The sequence below is a fragment of the Macrobrachium nipponense genome, chromosome 13, assembly GCF_015104395.2.
Source record: "Macrobrachium nipponense isolate FS-2020 chromosome 13, ASM1510439v2, whole genome shotgun sequence".
Taxonomy (NCBI): Eukaryota; Metazoa; Arthropoda; class Malacostraca; order Decapoda; family Palaemonidae; genus Macrobrachium; species Macrobrachium nipponense.
This window is the reverse complement of record NC_087206.1, coordinates 972167-983225: the sequence shown is the minus strand read 5'-3', so window position 1 is coordinate 983225 and position 11059 is coordinate 972167. Positions and strand designations below refer to the sequence as shown.

At 39.0% G+C, this 11059-nt stretch overlaps 1 protein-coding gene across 1 annotated transcript; it reads left to right on the top strand.

Moving 5' to 3' along the window:
* Positions 1 to 658: 658 nt before the first annotated feature.
* LOC135225549 (octopamine receptor Oamb-like) lies at positions 659 to 8791 on the top strand. The gene is made up of 2 exons (XM_064264819.1): positions 659 to 669; positions 5645 to 8791. Exons 1-2 carry the CDS (start codon positions 659 to 661, stop codon positions 7212 to 7214), a joined length of 1581 nt encoding a protein of 526 aa, XP_064120889.1. The 3' UTR covers positions 7215 to 8791.
* The last annotated feature ends 2268 nt before the right edge of the window (positions 8792 to 11059 follow it).

Genomic DNA, 11059 nt, shown 5'->3' with positions numbered 1-11059 from the left:
AATAATAATAAATTGCTTGACCACAAATAATAACATAATAATATTTTGATTGTAGGCAAATACTTTATCATTATTTAATCACAATTTTATTATTATTGAAAACGTTTAAAGTTACTTCTGGCGTGCAACCGTTCTAAATTAGTAAAACAATTTTTTTGAACAATTTCAAGCTAAGCTTCTTGTCCCTCAGCCCACCTCATTACTCAAATAAAAAGAAAAAAGAAAAAAAACACCCATCGGTATTTTTCCATTCCCGACAAATTTCTTTCACAAAGGTCAAAGGAGGAAACGTTTTTTTCTTCTTCTTCTTCTTCTTCGTCTTTTCCCTTCGAACGAACCCGTTAGAACCGGGACTTCAATATGTATAAAATTTGTGGGGGAAAAAAGTCCGGACCTACTAACATCGTCTAAATAAGATGAAGGGGGCTGGCTGGGGAACTCGTTCGTAGAAGGCTTCTTTTTTTCTTTTTTTTTCTTTTTTAAACCAGAGCAAACATATTGGTAATTGCTTCAACGTGAATCTTTGTTCCTGTATACCAATTTACCTGGAAGTCAGTGTATTTAGTATACCTTAGTAATTTAGGTGTTTGAATGTAAAAAGAAAATTTAGGCCAAAGGATGAAACGATTGGAAAGTAAGATTGAAAGAGGAGGACAATATGAACAGCAGGTACAGCCTAAGGTAGATTACTCTGCAAAGAAGAACCTTGAGTATTACCTAAAGTGCAATGAATGAGGTGCACTGCCAGCACTAACCACCCTATGGGACTTAGAAATTTAGATGTTGGCAAGTAACTAGATACCACGCTGCTATAACACACGTACACACGTATATTACAGCTCATTCCTCCTGACGCCTTTGTACCTAATTTAACAACAGGAGGTAATAAGTTTGGATGGGATAATAACTAAGGATATAAAAGGCCATTGGCATTTTCTGTGGGTAAATACTGTTTGGTAAGGTAGCATACCTGCAGTTTTACAAAATTATTTGTTTACTACTCATTGTCGATATTTAATAAGACGAGCAGTTTAATTGCATGAGCTATTTTTGGTAGTTAGGCAACACAGAAACGCATTGAGGAGGCAAGGAACATATGGAGATAGCTGAAGAGAGATGAGAGAGAGAGAGGAGGACCTTACCTTACCTTACCAGACCTTACATCTTTGTTCGGGCGTTGCCCCAGGCGTCCCCCCTCAGTGTGATTCGGCACCTCTAATGTCTACCAGAGAGTTGCTCAGGCTTACAATTCTTCCGGTTATATTTTGCATCTTCCTCCAAATCTGGGGTTGATGGTCTGGGATGCAGTTTAGATAATTTGTCGAGCATTATTTACTTAAACACATCTACGCTCACTCCCTGGATCAATTTTCCTCAGATGAGCTGGCAATCGCATTCGTAATAGACGCTGCATTATCGAATGCTGGTTGCGTAGTGGATTAATGTCCTGGTGTGGCTTTCCTTATTTTTTCCCGTCCTGGTATAGTTTTTGGAGGCACTATTAATCTACCTTCTGCTTGCTCTTTCTGATATTTTTAGGTTCCATTGAATATTTTTCTGCTTTATTCCTTGCGAGTCTGTTTCCATGCCTGAATTATCAGTGTAGCTTCTCTTCTCCTTTTCTAGACTATTAATTTTAATTTTAATCTTGTTAGTCGTTTCCCAGTAGTCTAGGGTCCTTAACTTCTTCTTATTCTAGCTGTTAAAGGACCTTTGTACACTCTCTATTTGGTTGCAATATCCTTTTCTTGATAGGTGTGGGGTTACGCCATATCATATTGCCAATATTCAAGGGTGGACTACGAAACATTATGTTTTATAAAGCATAATCTATGTGTTCAGAGTGCTTTTCTTGGTTTTTGAACAGTGCCCGCCCGTTAAACAACATTCCCCTTATTTTTTGCTTTACATTTTTGCCAACAGAGTTGCGTATTTGCTGATCATTGCAAATAACAGTGTTCCTTATTCATCATCAACACCAAGGCGTCTTTAACTGCTTCCTGTTATTTTGTAGGTATGCGTTCTCATTATTAGGTCCCTTATATGCATATAGCTTTCTTTCCTCTGTCTCCATAATTTAGTTGATTCAAATTTTATGCAGAGGTTAAATTACCATCCTTTTATTTACCTCTGCCCAGATCATGTACTTTGTTAAGGTCTCTTTATGATTAGAGGCTTTCCTTCTTTTCATCACAAAGTAATGTTCTCTAACTTTTGTATTCTTGTGATGTCAATCTGCGAACTAAACTTTCCTAGTACCGAATCCTTCAACATTTTAATTGGTTATGTCTTCAATCATAATAACCAAACAGTATTGGCAGCTAACACCGTACCTTGCGGCACACCGGATATTACCTTCTTGACCTTCATCCGAATTTTCTCGTCGCTTTTGCAAATAACTATTCGTTTTCTGTTGTGTAAAATTAATTCTTTTAAACCATCTTCCTACGTTTACTTCCACGATTTATTGTGTTTTCTAAATTTTCATTCGCTGAATATATTATGGTCTACTTTAATCAAAAGCTTTTGTCAAAGTCTAAAATAAACCACATCTTTTGTTTCATTTTCCCCGCTTTTCATATTTTTTGAATCTATGTTCTCACTGGCTTGGGACTAACAGTTGGGGGATTTGTGTACTTTTTTGCCCGGGAGGCTACTCGAAAACCATTGTTTGTCCTTTATTAAACAAATTATTTTTTTGTATTAAATTGTTTCATAATATTTTTCTTCAATTTACCCTTTTCATTACACTTTCATAATAAGTGATGTGAGTTAGGACTCAACAGGCCATATTAATTACTTGCCTTCTAGTTCTTGATCCACTTTTGAAAGTAGGGGATAAGATAATAATGCTTAATTTGTGCTTTCATTCATAAATAAATCTTTGCCTAGATATCTACAACTTTGCGTCTTAATAAATATTGCAAGTGGCTTTATGGCGATAGGAATGAACTACTTTCTTTAACAAAACATTAGCAGGAATTCCAATCGGGCCCTGCAGCAGCTCCATTTTTCTTCAATTTCATTAATAGCCTTGGCCACAATATCAAGCGTTCATTAAATGATCTAAAATCGTCATGCTAAAATAGTTCACGTATTTTCATCCCTTACTTCTAATATCATTATCTTCATTATCTATTCTAGGGCGTGAATTCTCTCTGCTTATATCGTTCTGCCAGTATGCTTGGCCAAAATTTCCTTTTTTTCATTTCGTTAATCTCCACCTTCAATTCTCAGAGGGCCTTCTTCGTATTCTTCTTTTAATTCAGTCTCTTTCGCATCATGAGTATAATAGCTTGGGGTTTTGCTTGATATTTGTAATAAGGCGGTTTTTTGTTCTTCCCAAGTCCCGTTTTTCATTTTCTTTTGAGTTGTATAATCCTTTTGTTTCTGCATTTTCTATTCTTACTTTTTATATTCTATAACTTTCCAATGCAGTTTTTTTCTTTTTGCCAAGACCTTTTTTCTTTTCACTTTCTGATTTTCTCTGGAACAAGATCCTTGCTGTCTCTTTGGTATGCCATGGAATGATGTTTTTAACTTTTCTTCTTCGGTATATGATTTTTCCTCCGGACTTTATTTTCTTCCTCCAATATTTTGAATTAATATCTCCGTATTTAACCCTTATGTCAATCACTTCACGAAATGTTATCCCAATCTTTATTGTTTAATTCTTCATTGAAATTTCTGACCATTTTATAATTTTTGTACTGTAGAAAGTTGTAGTTTTCCATATCCTTCCCACTTTTTCATTTCTTGCTTATCTCTATTTTCACTTGCCTTTGGAAGGAACTGATTAATTGTCTATAGACATTATGGTCTGAAATTTATTCGCATTATAAAACTAATTCTTCTTGTTTAAACAGTAATTGTTCATCTCGTTCATCAGAAATACTAGGCGTTCTAAAGTATTTTTCCTTTCTTGATTGGCAGGTGAGATTTATTTGGGGGTTTGAATGTTGTATTCTTAGTAGCATATCTAATAGCTTTTTGTCAAATTGCCTCTTATTTCTTCTGCCAACTACTATTACCCTTTTTTCTACTTTTTATTATGTATAAGTACAACCTACCAATCTTTCCTATTCCTATTTCTTTCCATTTCTACGGAAAGGAAAGTTGAAAAGTCCCACCAGATAGGAGAATAGTCCCAGTGTCCCTTGGTGATTTGTTCTTACATTATATCATTCCAATTTTTCTTCAATTATTAAGTCAAACTCTTTTAGTATTAGGAGGAGGTCTATATATTCTACTAGTGTTCAATCCAAGAGTTTTTTGGTTTAGTGTTGCGAAAGTTGTCGTAAGCCGCGTATTGTAGTTCCGCCGATCTGGAGTTGACTGGATGTTTGTGCCAGTTATATTTTTCCTTGTTTTTGGGTGTTCGTCCCAGTATATTGCGGCGTTCCCCTTGCATTCTATTTTTGTTCTATCTGATGCGTATAAGTTTGGAAGAGAGCCCCGTTTTGGTTATTTGATCATCGATTGCCCAGTCCCTGGGCTGGGTAATACCAGGTTTTCACTTTATAATTCATTATATCTATTTCTTTTTCATTTTGGGTTAGGTTCCTTCTAATAGTACTCTATTTTCCTTTTGAGTTTACTCCGTAAACGTAAACCCTGCGCCGAGGTTCATCACCTCCCTGATTGTGTGTTTTGTCGATGTTTTCTCCTTTTATTTAATACTGGTAGTAAAATAAGGATTTTTCCGATGTCTCTTTCTTTCCTTGTTGTTTGGGTATGTTGTTCTTTTTTTCATTTTCCCAAAAGAAGAAATTGCTTGACATAAATTTAAAAAATCCAACTTTTCCATGAATGTATTTGATCTTCCTTTCAGTCATAACTTATTATTTCATTTTGGTCTGAATCTGCGAAGTTGTGTGTTTTGCGTGCCGGGCGTTTGTGCGTGCAATATCCTCCTTGGCTATAAGTAAAGAAGTAGCAGTTGATTGATGCGTGGGCGATTGAGTAGAATTTCGGAGCTGATGCTTTGAAATTTTTTGCTGACACCCCCTCTGAGAGAGAATGAAGAGATTGAGAGAGTGATTCTGAGAGGGGCGAAAGGAGAGAGCAAGAGAGAGAGAGGAGGATGTGTGTGTATTTCTGAAAGGTGAATTATTGTTTTCAAAAATAAATTTAAAAAAAAATTATTTACAGAACATTCATTCACCTCATACATTTAATACACGACATCTTAGATCCAATAAATCTTCTACAAAGTTGATACTAATATTATACTTGACTATATAATTATTATAATGATTAATTTATTAATTTCAATTAATTTTAATAAATGATCATTTAGTATCAGTAAACTCCTCTAACGTTCATTTTTCCCCGTATAAAATTACTATAATTATTAATTTATAAATTTCAATTAATTTCAACAATTGATCACTTAGTATCAATGAAATCTTCTAAAGTCTGTTTTCCCCCTATAAAATTATTATAATTCTTAATTTATTTTTTTCAATTAATTTTAATAATTGATCATTTAGTATCAGTGAACTCTTCTAACGTTCATTTTTTCCCCTATATAATATTATAATTATCAATTTATCAATTTCAATTAATTTTAATAATTGATCATTTAGTATCAGTGAAATCTTCTAACGTCCTTTTTTTCCCCTTCTTTGTTCTCCCCCTGCAGATACGTGGCCGTGACGAGACCGGTGTCTTACCCTTCCTTGATGACGTCGTCCAGGGCGAAGCTGCTGATCGCCTCCGTGTGGATCACGTCCTTCGTCATCTGCTTCCCGCCCTTAGTGGGCTGGAACGACAGGCACAAGAATCTCGTGTCTGCGGGGTCTTCTTCGTCTACTACTACCTCTTCTTCGTCCTCGTCGTCGTCGGAGGGAGGAGGAGGAGGAGGAGGGACTGATGACGGAGCGGGAGGAGGATTCGACAGCCTCGACGACGACGAGAACGACCTGGGCTGCCACTTGTCGTGCGAGCTGACGAACGACATCGGCTACGTCGTGTACTCGGCCCTGGGGTCGTTCTTCATCCCGATGCTGGTGATGCTGTTCTTCTACTGGAAGATCTACTGCGCGGCCGCCGAGACGACCCGAGCCATCAACCAGGGCTTCCGGACGACCCGCAACAAGAGGATCCTGGGCAGCCGCTTCGAGGAGGAGCGCCTCACCCTCCGCATCCACCGGGGGAGGAACTCCATGCAGGAGCGCAACAGCGCCAACAACGCCTTCCACCACCACCACCACCACAACCACTCGAACCCCGAGAGGCGGTATGGCGGCGGCGGCGGAGGCGTTGGTGGGGGCGGTGGTGGAGGCAGCCAGCGAAATCACCACAACCACCACCACCACCACAATCACAACAATCACCACCATCGGCAAAACAGCCAGAGGAACAACGCCGCCAACAACATCAAGATGAAGAACCTGCGGCCGCAGCTCATTATGAAGTCGAGCATCTCCCTCCCGCCGGACATGCGGTACGACGGCGGCGGGGGCGTGGGCGGCGGCGGCGGGGGTAACAACAGCTACGCCCTGAGCGAGAGGTGCGACCTGTGCAAGGTGCAGTGTTCCCGGGAACACTCAGACATCGAGCTCCTGCCGGTGCGGAGGTCGAACTCGGGCGGCAGCCACCAGGACTCCTGCTTCACCGTCGACACCAACTTCTCGACGCTGGAGTCGACGTCGCAGAGGCAGGACGGCGGGAGTCTGAACGCCTCCTCCACCTCGAACTGCACTTCGGCGGGGTCGAGGAGATTCCCCTGCCACGGAGGAGGAGGAGGAGGGAGTGAAGCGGAGACCCCCATTCGGGGACCTGGAACGGGGCGTGCCGCCGGCGGCGGGGGAACGTCGAGGATGGGGCGGCGAAACATCAAAGTGCAGGTGAAGCGGTTCCGGATGGAGACGAAGGCGGCCAAGACTTTGGGCATCATCGTCGGGGTGTTCATCCTGTGCTGGTTCCCTTTCTTCACGATGTACCTGGTGAGGGGCTTCTGCCCCGACTGCATCCACCCGCTCCTCTTCTCGGTCCTCTTCTGGCTCGGGTACTGCAACTCGGCCATCAACCCTTGCATCTACGCCCTCTTCAGCAAGGACTTCCGCTACGCTTTCAAAAATATCCTGTGCAAGTGCATCTGCACGCGGGAGTCGCGGAAGGCCTTCCCGACCCACCAGCAGTCCATTTACATCCCCTCGTGCGATAGGGACAATGACAGTGACGATAACTTCGAGGAGAGCAAGAGGTAGCGATAAAAAAAAAATGTGGAGATACGAAAAAGAAGAAGAAGAAGAAGAAGAAGAAGGTGGACGTTCGTGACTTAAGCCATATCAGTGTACTGTGTTTGTGTACCGAAAGGAAAAACAGATATATAAACCTTTTGAATTATAATAGACGAAAAGAAAGAGTATATTCATCATGTTTTACAGTGTAAAAGTGTGTGAGTTTATTTCACATTAACTCGAGACTATTACTTATACTTCCTTTTTATCAAAGCAAGAACACCACCCAGGGACTTTTTAGCTCGTACGTTTTGTCAGAAGCTCAAATATTCTTTAAACAAATCATCTTTAGGGGATATTCAAGCAGATATAGAGAGAGATATATATATTATAAGTCATATCCCTTTGATCGCCTCTCACTCGACCTCAAGTTATTACTCACTCCTTGATTCCATCACACCTCACCTCCCCCTCGACGCCAGTGACAAGGCTTTCGAAGAACCTGGTGAAGGACGCCCTTTGGACGGGGGGAAAGACCATAAGGCGTCCTCAGGAAGAGTCCAAGGGTGTCGTCAGGGAGAATCCATGGGGGTCCTCGGGGAGATTCCATGGGCGTCCTCACAGGGAGTGTCCAAGGGCTCCCCCAGGGAGAGTCCAATGTCATCCTCAGGGAAAATCCATGGGCGTCCTCAAGAGATCCCAAGGTCTTCCTCAGGGAAAGACCAAGGGTGTCCTTCGAGCAGGTTCCTGCCGGAGACGATGAGAGTAGGGCAGGTCAAGGGGGAATACCTGCCATTACTCGAACTCGCAATTCAGACAGTCTTTGGAAAAGAAGTAACCATAATAGGAGGGGACACAAGCTCTCGGTATCGTAGACTAGACAGCAGAAGGTCTTAGTAGTATAGGTGTTTGTTTTTGAACGAGACAGGAAACAGACAGACAGACATCAGCAGATAGAGACTAAACTAATAAATATAAATATCATAGGCCTAGGCACACTTGTCAACAAATATGTAAATATCAAGGCCTAGGCACACTTGTCAACTAATAACTATAAATATCAAGGCCTGGGCACACTTGTTAACTAATAAATATAAATATCAAGGCCTAGGCACACTTTTCAACTAATAAATATAAATATCATAGGCCTAGGCACACTTGTCATGCTATGAGAACAATTCAAATCTCGCTGTGTTTTGGAAATATTTCTAAAAAAAACAAAATTAAATTCGCATCAGCTTCAAGACCAAGTTTAGTCTCCTCTCAGGTGATGATAAAATATTAATTTAAAAAAAAGGAAAGCTAAAAATATTAAGAGAAGAAGCAACAATAATGAAATAAAAATTAATAACCATCTTTGGTCATTACTAAACAACCAATCTAAAAATATAGTTGGATAATCATTTAACGACATGACAATCTTTGAGCCTAAATGGTTTTGAAAATAAAATCAGTTTCAGAATGACTACTCGGGAATCTGTTCTTTCAAGAGATAGATGGCGAAAATCTTTGAGACTCAACTATTTCTAAAATAAAATCAGTAAAAAAAAAAAAACGACTATAGTAGATTCACATCAACCGTGCATCTGATGTCTAGGCCAGTCCCTTACGACCCTCCTGATTGGCTGTTAATAAGCCAGTCACAGGGATGGAAACTCTCAGTCTCTCTCGAGAGTTCACATGGGTAGGATCTATGTTCCACTTCTCCTGAGAGATACGTCTTTCAGGAGAGATGGAACGTACATCCTACCAATGTGAACTCTCGAGAGTGACTGAGTTTCCAGCCCTGTGACTGGCTTATCAACAGCCAATCAGGAGCGTCGTAAGTGACTGGCCTAGACATCAGATGCACGGTTGATGTGAATGTACTAGAGTCAGCAAAGGGTTCCTTTTAAGAGATTGCAACTGAAAAATAAAAGCTACATTGCAACATCATCATTAACTAAACATCACGAAACATAAGCACACTCGGTATCCAGTGTAAATTCACAAATGTATATAATAAAGTAATAATGGTGGTCCTTTCCTGTGTATCATCCAATTATAACAAAGGCTTGAAAACATTTCGAATGTAATGCAAATCAAATATTATGCACAAATTTAAAATTGCTATAAACAAAAACTATACACAGCTAAATATGGTTGACTCTAAGTAATGCTATCTTGGAAATTCACAAACTTCATCTGAAGAATGTAAGAAATATAGATGTTAAAATGTTGAATGTTGACACAGCACACGGCAAACGAAACCTCTACCCAGCTAAGAAGGTTGGTCTAAGTAACGCTATCTCAAATACTCACAGACATCTACTATAAATGTTAGCGATATGGATGTTAAAATGTTGAATGTTTGCGTAGCATACGAGGAATAAGCAAGACCGATACAGCGAGAGAGTGTATGTGAAAACGGCTGTTGGTATGGAAGTTCTTTGCACAGGGTTTCATCCTTCATTCATAACTGAATGAATGAATGTGGCAGCTATTCTTTTTTTTTTTAATCTTAAGCCACTGAAAACATTATTCGCTTTATATCAAGAGAAGGGAAGCAGATAAACGGGCAAGACAGTTTTTTCTTTTTTAATTATATTGGAAAATAAAATAAAAAGAAATATCTATCTGATTTCAAGTTCATTCAATCTCTCAATCAATATCAATGCTACAAGTCACCATCTTGAATATATTTTTTCCACTCACTCTTCAGTATGCTATATATATATATATATATATATATATATATATATATATATATATTATTACTATATATATATATTATAAATTATCCAAACTTATCATCCTGCCCTCAAACATATCAAAGGAACTCAAAATACACAAAAACGCTAAATTCAGAATCATCCACAGACAGAATTGGACCAAATTTCTCTCTCGAATGACAAATATGCAAAATGATTCGTTCGCCAAAGTATAAATTATCTCGTATATTTTTTTTAATCTACATTTTTCAATCTTTCCAATTCATGTACGATCGAATATGGAACGCCTGTTTTATTTAAGATTCGGTATCCAAGTCATTAAAGCACTTGCTTGCTGAATCGTAGCAAAACCGTAGACATTTGTAGTTTGTATAGCGTTATCAAATTAATCTTTCAGTAAATCTGCGAGCATAACTTGCATTGTGTAGCATCTGAACACGTTGATAGGCCTAGTTTAGCATCTAGTACGAATGTAAGTTAAGAGCAACAACACAATACGGATATCTCTAGCGTCAATAGATTAGTTCGTAAGAGACTATTACACTAGAATAGTTTCCCTTTTTTTTAAATAGTAGCGACGTATAACAATTAAATTTAATAAAAAATAATACGATATCTACAATGAAGGAACATGATCAGTTTGCTAAACGCGGTCGACGATAGAAAACGAGAAGAGAAAATGGGAACACTTGAGAGTAAAAAGAGAAAAAAAAAAGGCTTTGCCCAGAAGGATCCGATTAGCATGGAGTGACCTTCTCCGTGGAACTAACTTTTTTTCTTCTCCTTCTTTTACAACCCCGACGAAAAAAATGGATTTCAGCCAAATGCGCTTGTTAGCTTTTAAGACTAAAGGGATGACGAGTGAAAGATAGATGGATGGATGGATGGCAGGGTCTTCGAAGAGAGGAGGCAGACCTTGACTTAGACGAGAACGGCGCATGCGTTTCTGCGCAGAACCGTTTTCTTTAGCGCGAGATTAATAAAGATGTGTTGAAGACGCGCCGTTGTAAAGGCATTGCCTCGACCCATAACCAACCAACCAATGTCTATTATATAGAAGAAAAACAAAAAAAAAAATTTAAAAAAAAAAAAAAAAAAATAAAAATAAAAAAGAAAAAAAAAAATTATAGAAATAAAAAGAAGAAAAGAATAAAAAATAAA